The following is a 19,830-nucleotide window of genomic DNA, read 5'->3' as shown; positions in this document are numbered from 1 at the left end:
TATTTTTTTGAGCCAGATGTCTGAATATTTCTTGTGAAATTCAAAAGCATGTATCCTTTGTGTAGCATTTTTTGTATACAGTTAAAGAATCTCTGAAGTCTCCAAGTCTGGGACAGCCTTGATAAAAAGGAAGGGGTGCAGAGTTTAGTGACTGCTGTGAGTGGGAGGAGGCCCAGGGGAGCCCAAACGAATAGGTACCTGAGGTAAAAAACTGTGAAAGAGATCAAAAGGGATTCCATTGAAAGAACATAAGTTTTGAATGACATTTCACAGAGTTGCTGAGGTTGACGGCTCTGGAGACTGTCTAGTCCAAGGTCAACCACAGTACATTGCTCAGGACCTTGTGCAGGCAGCTTTTAGATATCTCTAAGGATGGAGATCCCACAGAATCCCTCAGCAACCTGTTCCAATTCAGTCACCCATATAGCACCCATATAGATCCAGCTCCCTGACCTGCTGGCAGTGCTCTGCCTTCAGGAAGCCCAGGGCGCTGTTGGCCTTCTTTGCCACCAAGTCTCATTGCTGGCTCATGGCCAGCTTGTTGCCGCTGGACCCCTAGGTCCTCTACTTCGCAAAGCTGGTTGGCCACCAGCCTGGAGTTATTTCCCTCAGAGGCAGGACTGTATTTCCTGTTGTCAAGCTCAAGCAGGTGTCTATTAGTCCATTGTATTAGGATGCTATGAGAGTGTCAAAAGCTTTGCTAAAGTCATGAAAAAACATCTTTTGCTCTCCTGTCATCTGCCAAGCCACTCATCTTGTTATAGAGGACTATCAAGATGGTTAGGCATAATTTTCTCCTTTGTAAATCCATGTGGATTGCTCCCAATCGCCACCTTGTGTGGAAATGGTTTCCGGGATTATTTGTTCATCATGGCTTGGGATTCCTGAAGGTGAATCTTACCAGAAAGAATAGGAGAACAAGTCATTGACTGTCTTGGCCTTCTCCATGTCCTTTGTCACTAGCAGGAGAACAAGTCATTGACTGTCTTGGCCTTCTCCATGTCCTTTGTCACTAGCCCCTACCTCATGCAACAGCGGACCCAGATTTTCCCTGGTCTTCGTTTTGGTGTGGATACATGTGTAGAAGCCTTCCTTATTGCCCATAACGTCCCCCAGCAGCTTCAAGTCCAGATGGGCTTTGCCCTTCCTAACCCGTCTCTGCACACTTGAACAGTGTCCCTGTATTCCTCCTGGGTGATTCAACCCTGCTTCAGCCTCCTCTGGGCTTCCTTTTTATGTCTGAGTTCAGCCAGGACCTCCTTGTTCATCCATGCAGGCCTCCTGACACCTTCACTTTATTCTGAATTTTTGATGCCTGCTTTCATAGTGTGTCTATGTTTTACACTATTAAATAATGAAAGCTTTTATAAAAGACTAGAAGGAAACATTCACATCTGTCTAGATTTTAACTGTATAGGAGAACATTGTTTTGTAGCTCCTTCATTAAGTCATGGCTTAGCTTAAACACGATTTCCATGTGAGAGTAATATTTTTAATGTAAAATTTTCAAGCACTTCAACCAAATATAATGAAAACTCTATCCCTTAGTTAGCTCCGGGGTCTTTTTCTGACCCTGTTTTTGCAGAGTGTAACCCTGAATGTAAGCCCAATTAGCCCTGATTGTTTAATCCCCCTGTCTTTGTCAGGAATAATGTTGTTTATACTCCAGCATTTATTCCCTGGGTCTCATTAAACTCCTTTCTGATTGATTGCAGAGCCATCTGCACAACTTTACCTTAACCTTTTTTGATTCTCACAAAGGTGATTCTGAGTATACTAACTATATGTATATGGACTTTATATGTTTTTTTTTCTCATCTTTCTACTAGACTGTTTATTATCACTAGCTTTTTTTCCCATTTTTTGGCTTTTACAAGATGGATGGTGATTAAAACTCCTACCTTACAACACAGAGCTTGTATCTTATAGCACAAAAGAAACTCCTCCTTGAGCCCCCAGATCCTCACTAACATGTATTGATGATTCATATTCATATATTGATATGATTCATATTCATGCGATATGAAAATGCTTCACAATCTCAACTGGTACTGCAGGCCATAAATCAAAGTATTTGTTGTTAGGGGGAACACGACATTGATGACAAAAGGGCTGTTGTTCCTTTAGCATTTCCTTTGCTGGGTTGGTTCCAAGCGGAGACTCTGCTTCCCATAAAAGCTGTGCTGTCCTGCAGCAAAAGTGCAGGATGTGCAGAAGTTGGGATGTTCTTGGGTAAATCCCTGACCTCGCTGGGCAGGCTCAAGCCTTGGCTTTCCTGCAGCAACAGCCATTCAGTTCCCACTGCTCTGCAGACAAATGCCAGAACAGCCAGCCTAGAGTTGAATGTGGTTTCTTTGGCTGCTCCTTACCCTATGCAATTTTGGTTTTATGGTCCTTCAATATACAAAGTATGGGCAGACTTCCCGCTCTGCTTGTAGAGAGGCAAGTGGAATCTGCTGTGCGGGGAGATGTGTTGCACAAGGACCCGCTTGTGCGCTGGAAATACAGACCCAAACCCTCCTACAAATAGACAAAATGCCAGGATATCATGCTGCTCCTGGACAGGAACAGCAGGAACAGTGTGCCCCTGATTATTCTATCTCTCGCTATTTAACAGATACAGAAGGAGAAGTAAATTGTTTCCCTCCCAACCCAAAACTTAGTAAGTGTATATTGTTGGTTCCTGCTTTGCTCATTTCCCCTTAGCTCTACAATAGATGTGTAATATGAACTGTAAAAATGTAGCATGAATTGAATGAATAATGAATTTAATTCCAATTAATTAGCTTAGAATGGCTTAGAAACTTATTTTGTTCGAGTGGTCTAGGTTATGTCTACAGAACAGAGCTTGTGGGCCCAGAAGGGCTGATTCTGGAGCCCATTGGATCAGCAGATGTAGAAGGCAAGCAAAGCAACTGACCTGTATCTGAAGACCTGTATCAGAGTATATCTGAACAAAACAGAGCAGGGCTTAGAGTAAGGAGAAAATGAGCAGGAAGTTCTTGATGTAAGCTGGGATTCCCAGGATTTAATAAAAAATGTAGCATTTTCAGTTATCAAGTGACCAGCAGGAATACCATGATAATCTAGTAAATTGGTATCTCTGGCCTCTGTATTATTAGATCTTCGATCAGCAGTGGTTCACAGGAATGTTTTGCTTTTTCTCCCATCCTACATTTTTAAAAAGCACACAGCAGTAAATAAGACATAGCAACTAGACTGGTGTTTTGTTATATCCTACTGCACACCAAACACTCGAGAACAATCTTTACTATTTTACCTATTCCAGCAAACGTTGGATTCGTCTCCTTGCGCTACTCCATCCAACCCTACCAATAGACCTAGTTGGAAATACCATCAAGAAAGTAGGTATCAGGAATGCTCCAGTGCTTTATGTTTGAGAGACATTCCTGCAGCACTGTCCATGCCAGTGATTAAGGTGAAATCAGGATTTCTGGCATGCAGAAAAAAGGAAAACAGGTCTATCATTTGTTTCTTCTTTCAAAGACATCAGTAAGTTGTTTGTTTAAGAATGGCTCTGCCTGGTTTTGCAAGAAAATCTTGTAAAGATCTAGCGTTTCTGGAAGAAAAAACAGCATATTTTCTGTGTTTTATTGAGGAAGCTTGTTTTTTTTGTTGGGATGCAAGGCATACATGTAAGTAATAGTTAAAGCATTATAGGGGAAAAATACTTGCCATACTTGGGAAGAAGGAGTAGGTAGATTTTTGTTGTAAAGCTGTTCCAAATTCCCCAGATTGGCCTCTCCATTTCATAATGTATATATTTTTTTCTGCACCTCTTTAACTTGATGGGTTCTGTTTTGGCTACTTGGTAATGCAGGTGTTAACTGCGATATGCATTTGTCCCTTGTGTAAAGTACATAAACATTTTATGGCATCTGTATGTAAGTCTACTCAAAGGCAAGAAAGCTGGTCTTTATTTTTGCCACATTTCAGACTCATGTTATAATGGCCCATTTACATGTCTTTTTTGCATGTATGTAAAAATAACAGTATGAGTGGTTTTATGTGAGGGGATAAAATAGATACCTTTTTGCTAAGGCCCCGAGACAGTTCTCTGCATGTTTCATTTTGCATCTTTTTTATTTTTGTGTATTTCTGTAGCCTACTTCTGAAATGATTATATGCTGAAATGCTCCACAGACTTGATTTAAAAAGATTAAAAGTTGGGTTTTTGTTTTTTGTTTGTTTGTTTGTTTTTTGAGGCCAATGGAAAGTTCATGTAGAGTTCAGGAAAATTTGTATCAAGCCCTCAGTGCTTTGCTTTGTAAGTCAGTGCAGTCTTGTTTGTTGATTATGTTTGTGCTGTTTTACTGTCTTCCTTTTGCAGGGAAGGAAATACTCATTTCCTTTCTTTCGAGAACCTTGTAATTTTTCAGAATATAACTTCAGCTTTGGTGGAAAAAAGAGAGTATATGATTTGACATGGCTTAAAACCAATAACGCATTGCCTTTTTCTGTTCCCGAGCTGGACTTTTTTTTTTAATTATTTTATTATTATTTTATTTAAGCGTGAGCTTTCAAATATGCTGTGCCTTTTTACTTCTATTTGACAGAAAAAAACAGTGATTGTCAAAGACTACAGGCAACAAGGTGCAAACAGATGTCTCTGGGAAGGTGGAATGGACTGGAGTTTTCAGCTCTTTGAGCCTTGAGTCTTCAGTCTCGTCTCTTCCACAGGGAATGCCCCTTGATCCTCTGATCCCGATCCTCTACAGCTGTCAGCAGCAGTTTTGTGTTGATTTGTGCCACACAAACATTTTTTTTTCTCCTTTTCTCCATTTTAGGATCCCTATTTACTCTCTTCTCTTCACATTGAGGTCGTTCTTTCTGCTTTTCTCTTTTCCCTTTGCCCCTCACCCATTTCCACTTCCGTTTTCTTTTCCCTGCCAAGTCACTTTCCTCATTTTCATTCTGCTCACTAAATACTTCTTCCTGAATCTCTTCTAATTCCGTTTTGATTAGCTTTGTATTTTGTGTATATGTTACATATACAGGCAAGAATGCTTAGAATTTAGACAGCTGTTGCATAGCTTGCTAGCACAGTCTGAAACTTTCTTGCAAGGATTTCTGCAGACTACCAAAAATTCTCTGTAGGGTAGTGCATGTAATTCTTGAATGAAATATAGTAGTAATAATTTCCAAAGAGTATGTCCTTGCCAGCAGGTCGAGGGGAGATGATCTTCCCCCTCTGCTCAGCCCTGGAGCTGCAGCATCTGTGTCCAGTTCTGGGCTCCCCAGTGCAAGAGAGATGTGGAACTCCTGGAGCAAGTCTAGCAAAGGGCTGCTAAGGCGATTAAGGGACGGGAGCATCTCCCCCATGAGGAGAGGCACAGAGAGCTGGGACTGTTCACTCTGCAGAAGAGAAGACCGAGAGGGGATCTTATCAACAATTGCCTGAACAGAGGGTGTGGAGAGCCAGACTCCTCTGCCGTGGCCAGTGGAAGGACGAGAGGCAGCAGGCAGGAACTGAAACACAGAAAGTTCTGTATGAACATAAGGAAAAACCTCTGTCCTGTACCCATGCACTGGAACAAGTCGGCCAGAGAGGATGTGGTGTCTCCTACCTTGGAGATATTCAGAGGCTCTCACAACAGGATCCTATGCCAGGCACTCCAGGTGACCTTGCTTGAGCAGGAGGCTTGGACTAGAGGATCTCCAGAGGTCCCTTCCTGTCTCAACCTTTCTTTGATTCTGTGCTATGGTCTAAATACTTTGTCCAGATGAATCTGACAATAAATGTATTGGTAAAAAATTGATCCAATTTCAGAAGATTTTTGAATTGAAATGGGTTTTTTTCTAAATTAAGGCTCCATAAGTTCACTAATGTTACCTGAGAGTAGATAATAAGGTGCAGTTAAAAATATTGCTATTCTTAAAAAACTCTGCAGCACAGACAACAATATTGCAGCTAGAAAGACTGGTGGTTAAATTAGCACCAGAAATAAGTGCTGTTTCATATAATCTCAATAGTTCTGTGTTGAGAAGTGTTTAGAAAATACATGAGTTCTCCCCAAAGTGTTGGAGGGGAATGAGACTGTGCTCTTCCCTCAAACAGCTGGGAGTGACTTATGCTAAAACTGCAGAAACTGCAGTTCTTTAATTCCTCTTTGTACCTGCCACATTATTAGCTGCAGACATTCCTGGGCCTCCTTGTTATTTCCTGACTGTGAATAGTCATTTCAGTAAAATTAGACTATAGACTATTTATAGCATGTGTGTTCTGGAGAATCAGGAGACTTCCGTGCGAAGACATGGAAATAATTTAGAACATAAGTGATCGTTGTGACACCATGATACAGATGCCTGTTTGCCAAAGACATTGGCTTTTCTTTTGTTTTCATTTATTGTTTAACAGTTTTGGAGGAGCTGGCTTACTTGGAGACACATTATTTTAATGTATCTTCAGGGTCGGTGTGCACGTGGCAGGCTTCCTCTTTTTGTGCCTTGTTCCTCCCATCCTCATCCACTTCCTGCACATCCATGACAGAAACGCTGCTTTATAGTTCTTCATTTTCTGTAGTGGTTTTGCAAGCTCCGTTCTGGGGGCCCATTCTGCTCCCTCAACTCCCAGAAACCCAGTGGAAACTTTGGCAGTTTCTCCTGGTGATGAACCAAGGGGCTGGAGTGTGGACCATGCAAGGAGAGGCTGAGCAAGCCGGGCTTGTGCGATGTGCTCATGGCACCACTGTCTTCATCGGCCTCAAGGGAGCGTGTGGAGAAGATGCAACAGTCACAGTTGGAAACATAAGAACAGTTTGAAACATGATCAATTCTCTTTAAATATAAGGGGGAAATATTCACCTCGGAGATGGTCAGGCCCTGGAGCGGGAACCCTGAGCAGCCTGGTCTAGTTGATCTGTTTTGAACAGGAGTTTTGACTGGATGGCTTCCCTTGCAGCATGAGGTCCCTTGCAACAGAAATTACTCTAGGATTGCCAGTTTTCCACCAAACCTAGAATGACAGGCAGAAGTAAAATCTGCTGTACAAACATAGTGTAACAAGAATGTAAATGCTCACTGACTTCAGGTATCTGACCTAGTCACTGTAGTCTGTGGGTTCCCCCTATAGCAGGTGGAAGGGAGGCTTTCTGAGAAGGGTAAGTCAGAGCAAGAACTGAGCTTTGTCACTTTTTTTTATCATAATCCCAGAGGCCTCCATTGTAGCAGGCTACCATTATATAAACTTCCAAAATAACGTCATGAAAACGGCAGCTGGTGCTGGGGTGCAATATACGTGCTCCTTCTTTTACTACTGAATAACAAGCATATTTTACTACTTTACTACATGCACTACTACATGTGAGATTCAAAACTTACTGGATTTTTGGATTTGTGTAAAAATCACCAGTTCTCAGAACTGCCGTATATTTCACACGCAGAAAATAAAGCAACAAAACCCACCCACACAGGTGTGTGATCATTAATTTCTCTCGCTTCCTTCTTGGGGTTGCTCCAGGGGAATCACCGTGCAGCCTTTTCAAGTCAGTTTAAGACAAGTATTGGGGTGTGATTCCCCTTCTGCCTTTCAGTACTTGCAGAGCAGGTATCTCCATCTCAGTTGGTTACTAGTGACTCCCTTGATAGTCAGTGGAGAACAGTTTTTTCCAGGGCAGTTTTTCTCTAGCTGGTGGAAGAGCTGGGCACCAGCAGTCCCTTCCCTTCAGTGGTGGGAAGGCTGTCAAGATAGACACGGGTGCACATATCTGTATTGGATCTGATGTGGATTGGATCTGGAGGGCAATTCTGATATAAAAAATAGTCGGGTTAATTTTGATATATATCTATCTAGTAATACCAAAATTAACGTGAACAGAGTTTTATAAATTGATAGAATTACGAGAATTATATGATCTGAAGGAGTACTAAAACTCTTTTACTGATACCTACATTTCAGGGGAGGGGAGGGCAAAACACTAGATCTATTATCAGTAACTGTTTTTTTCTTTAGAAAACCAGGACCTGAAGTGTGATCTAGGACTTTATCTTGAAATTGTTCTGTAATGACCTTGATAGAAAGTGTATAGTTATTCAGAATATTGTACTTAAAAATAGATATGAATTTCTTTTATAAATGTGTATCTTTTTGATCACTGATTCTAACCTGTTTGTATTCCTTTCAGAACTTCATTTTTTTATATATATAACACAACTTGTGCTCATTTACTGAGAGTTAAATCTAAACAAAAGCTATAAAGATCCTCTGCACAATATATCCACGCTTTCTAATTTCAAGTCACTTTAGCACCAAGAAAAAAGTCCTTTCTCTCCCTCAGGCAACTTCTTAAAGTCATTAACTAAAAACTATTTTCTGTTTTCACAGTATATTCACTCATCAGGCATAATTCACAGGGTAAGTAGAAATAATTTAAAACATGTTTATATTCTGATGATGTGATCGGTATTTCTGTATAAGCATGCACATACATATGGCCAAACATGTTCTGATTTTGCGTCTGTTTTCTGGTGGTTGTTTAATAAAAGCAGTGTGGCTACATCAGTGTAAACTGGGCCCTCAAGTTGCACTGAAGTCCTTTAGATTTGGATTTCTTAAAACCTCAAGTTCATAAAGGGTTTAAAGCCCCATCAGAGCAAAAAGCATATAAATTAAGATTTCTTGCCTTTTTAGCAAAGGCTAGAGTGAACTTTTAAAAGCAGAGATTAGATGTTGTTTAAACATCCTGTTATTGATTGAACTATTAGGGGAGGAGTAAACATACGGGAACTGAAAAGAAAACCCCAAATTTTAGAGCCTTGAAAACCTATTTTTTCCCCCAAGGGAAATGAAAGTGGATGTTTTGATTCTTTTTGAATCCCTGTTGCCCACATGAAATCACTCCTGCACTGAGGAAGAGAGAACTTTTGACTGGTATCAAATATCGTAAGTTCCCCAAAGACTCCGTTTGCATCAGAACAGTAGAAACCAGCCTTTTGTAATAAAAATCAGGAGCACGCGGAAAGCACATGTCTTAAGTGGCAGGTTTGAGATGGACATGGAGTTATGCCAATTGCCAGGATAATTTGACAAGCGGGTATTTTCACTTCCACTGCTCTTGTAATCGTGGTCTAAACTTCTCAGTTGTTCCGACTTTTTCTGAGCTCCCTCGTGCTGACTCTTGAGCTTCTCAGTCTTGTGGCGGTTCCTCTGCACCCCTTGGTTTCTCTCTGAGGCCCTTTTGGTCTCAGTCCACGTCCTGTGTGAAACTCTTGGGGGACTAAGTTCTGAGAGAAGATTCCTCTAAACAACTTGGGTGCTGAAGTGTGACAAACAAAGGTTTGCAAAAGCTGAAGGAAAACTTAACTCTGCAACTGTGAATATCTAAGAATCATTAACACTGCAAAACCTTCTCAAGCAGGGCCAGTACTCCCTCCTCCCTTTTTTGCTGAGCTTAGCCGTACAACTTCTGAAGATCAGCACAAGTCTCTCTAGTAGTTATAGAGAGTTAGTTTGTGTTTGTTTGTTTTTGTTTTATGTTGCAGCCTTCATTCCATAGACTTACTTTGTTAGGAATTCCATTTCCTGCAGAAAAGAGTATAGGTTTTTATATATGAATTTAAAATCATGTTTAATTTATTCAATACCCATTCCAGGTATGTCAGGGTATGGAGTCTTTCAAGTAGATCTTGATATTCAATGTGTACGGTCCAGAAGTAGTGAAGGAAATAAATTAACTATTCCATTTGGCTATATGTGAATCATTAACTTTTAGGTAGTATTAAATGGTACACATTTATGTTCAAACGACATCCACATTAAGATGACTGAGTTCTTTTGTTAGAAAGTGTTTTTCTGACTTACTAATGCAACTAATGCAACAAAAGTTAATCTTTTTGGGAGGAGAGGACCATAATGAAAAAAAAAAGCCATATGTTATTCACATTTATGTCTTTTTTTTCTGTTCTTTCTGATAATTAATCTCCTAAGATTGATGGCATTGCTTTACTTGTTGCTCTTCCAAGCAGTGGAACAAGCAGTATGAAAGCCCTCTAACCTAAGTGAATGAATGCTTTAGTTTTTAAAAAGTGTGTTTTTTTCCGTCGGCTGCAAAATAAATAAGTAAAATAAATTTCAAATCTGATTATATCTACAGGATCTGAAACCTGGAAACCTGGCAGTAAATGAAGACTGTGAATTGAAGGTAAGATCTACTTATTTAAAACAAATAATGAATATATATGCACCACAGTACAAATACAAATGAATGTGCACCACAGAAAACAAGATGGGCTACAGCTGTAGCCATTGATAACTGTTTTCATTAATAGTTCAGGATTTCAACTGATGAGTTTTGAGAAGTAATGAATAGTGGAATATGAAAAGAAAAAGGACCAGACAGACAATGGTAACAATCTTCAAACAATGATGGGAGACTGATGCTTATAATTATATTCCCATTAGTTAACTTTAGCTAACACATTTAATTAAATAATAAATATTTATTTAAGAAATAAAGCCCTGAATGCTGGAAATTCAGTATTCTCCTATTTGTATGGGTTTGATGGAAATAAATGCATGTTCCATACAAATGGCAGATGTGATGATAATTTCTAAGATCATTATGGAGTGAAGCGCAAGAAATGGCTCTAATGAGAAATGGAAATGCTGCCCAGGACATCAGCCATAAAGACATCAGGTCCAGACAGGGAGCTCTGGGAAACCAGGATGGAGTGTTAATGGCTGAGAGGCAGTTCAGGTGACTCTCAGGATGTGCAGAGGATGGATTGCTGGTAGGTCTGCGCCGCGGGTTGTCTTCCTGACATTGCTGCACTGATTAGTGACTGCAGGGTCTCCGGTTGGTGCCGGGCAGCATAAGGGCTAAAGGGTCATCTTCTGCCTTAGCATTTATGCCCGGGCACAGGGAAGAGCATGTGCCTGACTGCAATCGTCATCTTTTCATGTGTCATACGTAAATTGCAGTGAATACTGTTATATTGCTATGCAGTCATTTAATTAAAAAGAGTTTTCAAGAAGAAAATTGTGTTTAAGAGCTGTAATGGAGAAGTGTTTTTATGATATGTTGCAGCTAATCACTTCACAGAGGTGTAGGGGGAGTCAAATGCTGCTCAGCATGAACCAGAACATGGAATTTTCCCAAGTGATTCCTTTTAAAACTTAGAGCTAACCTTAGTATCAATTGCATATTTAAAGATACTGCAGTATCTTTTCTAGCAGTATCAGTTCTACTTGAGTTTTGCTCTTAATTCAGAAAAAAAAATCCTTAGGGGTATCAGTTGCTAATTCAGGCCCCGGTAGTTCAGCTATTAGCTGTTCCTCTTTCTACACTGCAAGGCTGGCACTGACGGGTATTTCTTGCATTACTTGTTTCCTGGTTATCCAGAATGGGGGACGAATCTTGATGACCCTCTCCTGTTCTACCCATCTGAGCTTCCTCTCTAGGATGGGTAGGAGGAGGATGATGCACAGCCAGGTCCTTCCCAACGTGGAAACTAGATGTTCTCAGTAGAGTCCACCTGAATAGTAATTTGTCTCCTGTACATGGGGGTACCATGAGCTGAAGCCTCCTCTAGATCATTAAAAAGAAATACTGAATATGACCTACTTGGTTTTATTATCCAGTTTCTTATCTGTCTTGGAAATCCTCCTATTCAGTCTGTTGGGGCATGTAATATTTGTATTCTGATAATTATGCAAAGAGATAATTGTGCAAAGTGTCCTGACCTAGCCAAATATATCTGCTTAATTATGTTGAATGAGTTGAGCATTAAAAAAGCAAATAATTCATTATTAAGTAGACATATGTAGTACTCATTGCTGCTCATTTTAAGAATATAACATATTCTCGTCGTTCGAGAGAGCTCATGCTGCTTCCAATCCCCAGTTAATTCTGTTCTCATAATTTAATAGATCAATATGAATTTTCTAGAATTATTTTTGCCAACTATTTTCTCACAGCTCCAGCAGTCTGAAAGTCCAGTTGATGTTTTTCTGTTAGTTACCAGTTCTGCTATGCCTGAATCCCAACTGGCCTATACATCTTCACAAAACAACAGTAAATGGGAACGAGAGTTCTCCCAACATGTAATTCTTCAGTTTGCATTCAGAACTTACAACCAAGCTTTCCCCCTTAAGAGATGAATAAGACTTTATGGGAAGTATTTGGTAAATTCCATCTTAGAATAAATAGAAAAAGCTAGGAGATAAAGAAATAGATCAAAGGATGTAAAGCTCTCCCTTAATTAAATAAAATAAGTGGATGGAACACTGCAAAGATGTGTTTTAATGCATAATGTACAAGTTATGCACTTGTACACAGCTGCTGTAATACCATTTTATACTATTCAGAAACTCGGTAGAACATGTTTGAATGTTCAGGATCCTGTTAAGATTTCCCTATTTAAGAAAAAAAAAAAGAATTGTCTCTCTCTGGCTTTTGAAAATCTGTTGCCAAACTATGAATAGGTCCCAGTGTGATAGGGGAAAACAGAATCTTGGCAAACAGTTACTCGTGTGCGTTTTTCCCACTCCCCGCCACGGAGCTATAGGATTAGATTTTGAGATGCAGCCCAAGTCCTGCACATTCTTTCCTGATATGATCACTGTATTCCCTTACTTAACACAACTTATTTTCCTGTTACCTTGGATATTCTTACACTCTGAGATAAATCAAAGCAAGTAATTCTACATCAGAAGATCTTTTTGTGAAACGGCTAGGGAGAAATGCGGCATTGAGCCCTGGTTTTCATGTTTCTCAACAGTCAGAGCATATTCTACAGTCCAGGGTTTTGCAATATTTTCTGGTATCTCTGTGGTCCAGTGTTTTGAAATAACTTCTGATATCATATATGGAAGAAATATCCAAACCTGTAATTAGGATATACTGGATGTTTAAGTGCTGCTGCAGTCTCTGAACAGAAAGCTGTTGAGACGGGTGCTTATGGGGGAGGTATGGAAGTGATGCTCTAAATGTGGCAATGAAGAAAAGCTTTAACATTTATATTTTCTCTTCTTGACTCAAGAAAAAAATATATACTTTTTCTTGTTTATTATTGCTAGGGAATGATGAATGTATCCTTTAAAAAAGGAAGTATTTTTAAATGTTTAATTACAGTGAGAGCATTACAAATCCATCACCATGATACACAGGTGCTTCTTGTGAAAATCTCTGCTCCCAAATACATACATGAAACCTAGTACCCGTGGAAACCAGTGGCTGCCCATACCAAAATGTGTGTTCAAGTATCTGTGGATGATGATGGTTTATTTTGAATAATTTTTCTCACACAAGGCCCTTCTTCTCCTGTTAGTGTCAAGAATTTACTGGTAAACCCACTGTCATACCAGGAATGGACCTCACCCTTGGCCAAATATGTCTTTGGAAGGTCCATACATCTGGGCCATCATGTTAGCCCATTGTGTAGGAGCTGACAAAAGACTGTAATGTTTCATTTTAATCTTGCTGCTGTAGACTTTAATGTAGCTAAAGATAAAAAGTTTGAGTTTCAGAAATAAGCTGAATTGTACATAATGCTTTAAAAAAAATGTACTAACCATGAGTTTTCTACAGAGGAGTGTTCTGTAATTAAGCAGCAGGTTGGAATTCAGAGGAACAAAATAATGGTAATTCCCTGTTCTTACTGCAGATTTTCAGTGTGACCATGAGAAAGCTTTTCTTTGCATTATTATTCATAAAAGGAAGATAATGGTGTCTCTTGCTTCAGAATATTATTAGAACTGTTCTTAAAAACTGTGCCACGTGGGATATGAGCGCAGTGAATACCATACAGAACCATGCAGAGTGGAGGCTGCTCTCCCAGCCCTGACAAGATAGGATGGTCCTTCTGTGATCAGGGGATTTTTGCTTTGAATGAGACCTGTATCTTCATAACTAAAATTGAAGTATTTATTGTTTTCTTTACTGGTAGTGTTCCAGCTTTTCCTGTTGCTATAGGAGTATCTGATGGGGAAAAAAAAAAAAAAAATTCTAATGTTTCTTGCTACTTGTGACTTAGAAAATGAGAACAAGATACTTTGATGAGCAAAAGATATAGAAATAAACCAATCTCTGCAGACTCCTTTCTCTTGTTTTATTTTCCATATTTGGAAAGTCTGTATGAAATATGTATGAAATAGGTTGTCTGATGGGGGTGTTCTTCCTGATTGCATTGCAGATCCTGGATTTTGGGTTGGCAAGGCACACGGACAGTGAGATGACAGGTTACGTGGTTACGAGGTGGTACAGAGCCCCAGAGGTCATACTCAACTGGATGCATTACACACAAACAGGTCAGCAGCTTTCCAGAAAGGGCTTAACAGAGCTGCCTGCATCAGACCAGATTTAGCCACGTCTTGTTTTCTGAAGTGAATAAGGAACTGGAGGGGGAAATAATAATAATATAATTATGAAATAGTTCCTTGTAGATAAATTGCAGGTAGTAATTTGGGCGTTATTTTGTTAGGGGGTTATTTTGTATATTGTGTGAGGCTAGCAGAAAATCCCAAGGTTATTGGAAAAAAACCCTGTAGATGGACCCAGATGTAGCAGCCTGGTCTACATGCCAGTGCCTGTAATCTCTGCAAGATGTGCAGACTGTAACTCAAACTGACAGGGATAAATGTTAGGAAGAGAGGATTCCAGTAATCCCATGGAAGTTGTGAAAGCACAGAAAAATGAGTTCCTACATACACCTGCTTGTTAGTGGGAAACTGATTCTGTGCAATATTAAATGATCCTTTCTTTGCTAATTAAAAAAACAGTTTTATGTATCCTGCTTATCATACTCTGCAAGGCACACATTTATTTTATAAAAGGTTATAAATGTAAACATTACTCTGCTTTCAAACATATTTCAAATTAAACTTCAGCTGTTTTTAAATGGGCCAATATTCAGCAGTTTAATGTTGCTGTGCTTTTCTTGTCAGTTGACATCTGGTCTGCGGGCTGCATAATGGCTGAGATGATAACTGGGAGGCCTCTGTTCAAAGGAAACGATCGTATCCTTCCTCGGTGAATTATGGCACTAAGATAAGGAAATGATGAAAGGTGCTTGTGCAGTGTAGTAAGTGTGTTCAGAAACTGCTGAAAATAACAGTCAAATGACTCTCACCTTTTTAATTTGTGCGTTCTTTAATATCGTACTGAGTTGCACATCTGCAAATTAAAATTGGACATTTTTACTGGGCATTTTTACTAGAGAGACGTGACCTCTGAATCATGTCTTGAATTGAGTGGTTCAGTGTTCAAAGAAAAGGCTTTTTTCCTCTTTTTTTCCCTCTTTGCTTTTTAAATACCAGGTTCCCAAACTCCAGAACATGGGACATGTGCAGAGAAGTCTGGTGCAGTATGCGGACATCTGTGCACATGAGGGTCCATTTCATGTTTTTTGAGACTTTCACCAAAAATTGTTATGATCTAATAAGATGTTTTAGATATACGGAAAACCCTGCAGTATCATTTCCTTGCTGAGGAATTAGGAAAATAGTTAAGATCAAGCCAAACTTAAATATGTAAATGACACTTCATTGGTGAGAGTTGTGATAGTTACCCAGTATTAATAGGGGACAGCAAGAATATTTTTTACTTTGTTGTCATTGTTGATATGTCTTGCCTGTTTGACAGCTCAGCCTAATCATTTTGGACTGCTTTTCCCCTTGTGGAGTTTCAGTCAATAAAGAGCTGACCCTGTGAGTCCTTGTTTAATTTTTTTGTAAATATGCTCTATATTTAAGTACCTTCTTGTAAGGCTAGGACTTCATTGCGTGGATCTTACTATTCTGTCTGTGAAAAAAAAAAACATAATAAAAGAAAATTGTATTTACAAATAAAATGACAAGGATATGGAAAAGGAGAATCCATCAGATTATTTTGGCTGTACAGATTTTAAGTATGTGTCACTTTTTAACAAGAAAATAGTAAAATACATGATAAAGGACAACAGTTGACTAACAAATATCATTTCTCAACTAATGCTAACCCTGAAAATTCTGGTGCATAAGTAAGAAATTAATGAGTCATAATTTCCAAGTTGCACTGTAAATGGAGAATATAAAAGCTAGTATTTAGTTGTTCTGCATTTAGGATTTTCAGAATTATCGTTAAAATTCTATGTCCAGTGTTATAAATGTAGCTGACCCTGCTGGCCCTCAGGTGATATATGGCTCAGTTTTACAGGTCTTCACGGCAATGCAGCTATGAATTCAGATGCGAGCAGATGAGGAAAAAATGGAAAAAATGTTTTTTCCTTTTTTTAATTTATTTTATTACGCTTTATGAATAGGTTATCCTGCAACCTCCGGATGAGATTTTTTGTCTATTTGTTTGGAGAGCATTGCCCACCACTGAGAGGCAAGGCTCTTCTTTGCAGCATTAGTCCTCCTGTAAATGTGGTTGTTGCCAATGTTGTTGCTGATCAATCTCTATTGCTTTGGGACACAGAAGATGAGGCTGTTGTGGGGCCTTATCCCAGTTAATGCTTTCAGCATCTCAGCATGAGGAATCAAGCAATGCAGGTGGGGAATAAGGAGGAAGAAGTTGCTCAGTGTGATAAAGAATTAACAAAGACTGGTTTCCTCTCATTTTTTGTTATGCAACTTGGAGACACTTAGTAACTTTTGGACCAGTTTTGACCAAAAATATCAGAGGGGCTGGATAACATTAGAGGAGTTTGGTGAAAGAGTTTGTTCCTTATTCCTGGTATTCAGATCTGGACCAACTCACCGAAATAATGAAAATAACAGGCACACCAACTCAAGATTTTGTTCAAAAACTGCAGAGTCAAGATGTGAGTATTCTGCTTTATCAGTTTGTTTTACGAGTCTTAATTTTACTTAAACCTTGATCAGCTCTGATCACTGGCTGAAATAACATGTATTGAAGTGACCACTGATAGTGCATATCCACCTTGAAGTGCTTTGGGCACCCAGAATATCTACAGGAGATTAAAGGGAGCTAGAAAATGATTTGAACACCTGAAAAATCTATAAATTTCAATACTTTAAATTTCCCAGAGTGCAGCATATAAGGAGCTAGGCTGATGTATTACTACGTTTATTGGAATTACAGTAAAAATATGAGCCTATTTAGGTTCATGTGTCAGATGTCTCTGACTTCATCCTTCCTATTCCTGTGTGGATGTCTGTCTGAAGTCCTTAAACCCTATAAACTCTATAAAGGGTATAAACCCTATAAACACCTAAAATTAATCATTAGACTAACTATACTATATACATTACTTTAAAAGATAGACTTCTGAAGATTACTGTAATCATAAGTATGGCTTTTATTCTTTCAAATGATGCCTACATACTTATTTTGATTAATATATTAAATATTAAGCACTAATAGTTTAATTTTTAATATAATTTCTGAATCTTAATCTTAAGTCTTGATTTCAAATATTCTCAGCAAGAATTTGTGCATAATCAAAAAGAAAAGAAGAACAAATCCATTTGTACAGTACAATATCAAAGTATCATTAGAAGTTGTCTATTAAGCATAAAGTGCACATTGTCACAAAGTCAAATTTCTAACTCAAAATTCTTGTTTCTTTTTAAGGCAAAAAACTATATCAAAAGTCTCCCAAAAGTCCAGAAAAAAGATTTTGCATCGATCTTGAAGTACGCGAGTCCCTTGGGTGAGGAAGTTTGTGTACCATTGTGTGTAACCTGGGGTGTTCTTGTGCTTGCCTTGGGGGCAGCAGCAGTAACATCAGTCATGGGATAACCATGACAGTTACGTGATGCTTCTCATGCTGTTCTACCTCTTGCTTCCCATAATTCATAACGTTGATTTTAAGGGCTGAGTTTAGCCAAGTTATACCTGCCAGGAATCACATGTTTCTGAGAAGAGCTGAAAGGAAACCATGGGATATTCTTTTGTGTTTTAGGCTCTTATCCAGGCTATGCTAGATGCTTTTGCTGGATCTGCTTTCTCAAGAGTCCTGCGAAACAAAATATCTGTAATAAATTTTTCTATTTATTATATTTGAATACAATTCTGAAAGCTGATTCTAATTCATAATAGCAAATAGAAAGGTGACACTTCAGTGATGGAATGAATACTTTCTGAGAAACATCTGTGCATTCCTAAGAAGAACTGACTTGTATTGGATAGATTAAAAAAAAGCTACAAGAGCACAGCAAGTCTGCAGAGCTGTGACGTGACAGCCAGAGCTTTGGTCTGCCCAAACCTTACACATTCTCCAGCAATGTGAGCACTGAAAAAGCTAGGTTTTATTAAAGTATGAATTAGGATAACTGTTTTCTCTATTTAAGAAGGCCAGTGAAAATCTACAGGATCGGTAAACTTACATTAATAGGTCAATAATTCTTACCTGGCCGCTCAGTGAACTCACTGAGCTTTTGAGCTCCAGCAGACGGCACACATTCCCGTGCAGTGTTTGGAGGTTTCTCCACATGAGCTCTGAGCCTGCCCGGCTGCGCCGTTCACAGCGCAAGGGCTCGTGCTCTGGCCGAGAGGGCTGTGGAGGAACCGGGATGCGGCAGGAGAGAGTCAGGGCTCCCTGGTGCATGTTGCTGCCTCTCCCCTTTCAGAGCGTTTCTCCTGACTCAGGAACATTCCCACAGGAATATAATACAGGAAAAGGGAGAATTAACAAATCTTGTCTGCTTCTTCTAACCCCTTCAGATAGTCTCACATAGCACCTGATCCAGAATCCACTGAAGAGGAACCTAATTTTTTTGTTGTTGTTGTTGCTGAATAGCTGTAAACCTCTTGGAGAGGATGCTGGTGCTAGATGCAGATAAGAGAGTCACAGCAGCCGAGGCTTTGATGCATCCTTACTTTGAACCTATTCATGATCTGGAGGAAGAAATTGAAGCTGAGAAATACGACGACACGTTTGATAACATGGATCTTCCACTGGATGAATGGAAGCGTGAGTTCCGTTTTGTGGTGGTTTTAGAAAGGAACAGACAGAAAGTTCACCCAAATAACCCGTAAAGGAGTAAGTTGACAGCAGTAAGACTGAGAAACACTGTGATGCCCACTGTATTGCAGAGCCGCTGCTCCCTCCATCCCTCCTACATTGCTGCACTGGGCTTCTTCACGTCTGAAATGGTGTCTTAGCATAAAATGGTCCTAGATTGCTTTACTCTGTCCTCTTTCTACTTCTTTTGCTTGAAGAAGTCTCTCCCTTCCTCACCTAGATGAAAGCATGACCGTGCTGGGTTGCCCCTTGCTCAAGTCTATGCTCTTTTTCTCAAGATACCAGCAGCACTATTTTTCTTCTTTGTTTTGTTTTTTTTTTTTTTCCAGGTATTACATATAAAGAGATACTGAACTTCAAGCCACCACAAACGTCAGAGTCAAAGGAGACAGCGGTGTAATCGTGGGACTTGATCCTTTCAGAAAAGCTGTAAATGTTTCTGATATTTCAGGTGTATAAAACTTTTATAGATAAACTGGATGTAATCTATTTCATCTGCAGTGTAAGAAAGCAATGTCTTTTACTCTGCTTGTGAAAGCTGATGCCATTGGGAATAGCATTTCAAACCCATCCAGAAATGTATTTCTACCCACATCTCCCACACGAAGGAATTCAGACTGGGGTAGCACAGTGTCACCTTAAAAAGAGCAGGTAGAAGGAATTCCTCAAATCAGAGGTCAGAAGAGAGCATGTAACCACGCTGAACAAGCTGAGACAGAGACTGTGTATCAGTGATACACAGTGAGTACACGCTCAGGCCAGTGACCTGTCTTCAACGCTAGAAGTATCAGCTTGAACAGTCCTCTGGGCTGTTCTGCCTTGGCGAGGTGCCTGGAGAGGCTCAGGAGCTGCTTTTAACACAGCTAGCGTGGCAGTAGTGGAGATGATACACATTCATTCAGG

The 19,830-nt window shown here is 39.5% G+C and overlaps 1 protein-coding gene across 1 annotated transcript in view; it reads left to right on the top strand.

Moving 5' to 3' along the window:
• MAPK12 (mitogen-activated protein kinase 12) overlaps positions 1-19,455 on the top strand; it is a 34,886-nt gene extending 15,431 nt beyond the window's left edge. Inside the window, exons 5-12 of the mRNA XM_088521871.1 lie at positions 8,345-8,374; positions 10,113-10,160; positions 14,152-14,266; positions 14,903-14,974; positions 16,682-16,761; positions 17,535-17,613; positions 18,703-18,876; positions 19,257-19,455. Of these exons, the coding sequence (XP_088377997.1) occupies positions 8,345-8,374; positions 10,113-10,160; positions 14,152-14,266; positions 14,903-14,974; positions 16,682-16,761; positions 17,535-17,613; positions 18,703-18,876; positions 19,257-19,327 (669 nt within the window). The 3' untranslated portion in view covers positions 19,328-19,455. The remainder of the gene's footprint in view (positions 1-8,344; positions 8,375-10,112; positions 10,161-14,151; positions 14,267-14,902; positions 14,975-16,681; positions 16,762-17,534; positions 17,614-18,702; positions 18,877-19,256) is intronic.
• The last annotated feature ends 375 nt before the right edge of the window (positions 19,456-19,830 follow it).

The sequence above is a fragment of the Tinamus guttatus genome, unplaced genomic scaffold (genome assembly GCF_059628265.1).
Source record: "Tinamus guttatus ecotype Peru unplaced genomic scaffold, ASM5962826v1 Tinamus_guttatus_pri_ptg000138l, whole genome shotgun sequence".
NCBI lineage: Eukaryota > Metazoa > Chordata > Aves > Tinamiformes > Tinamidae > Tinamus > Tinamus guttatus.
Note: the sequence above shows the minus strand (reverse complement) of the source record. Positions and strands in the feature narration are given on the sequence as shown.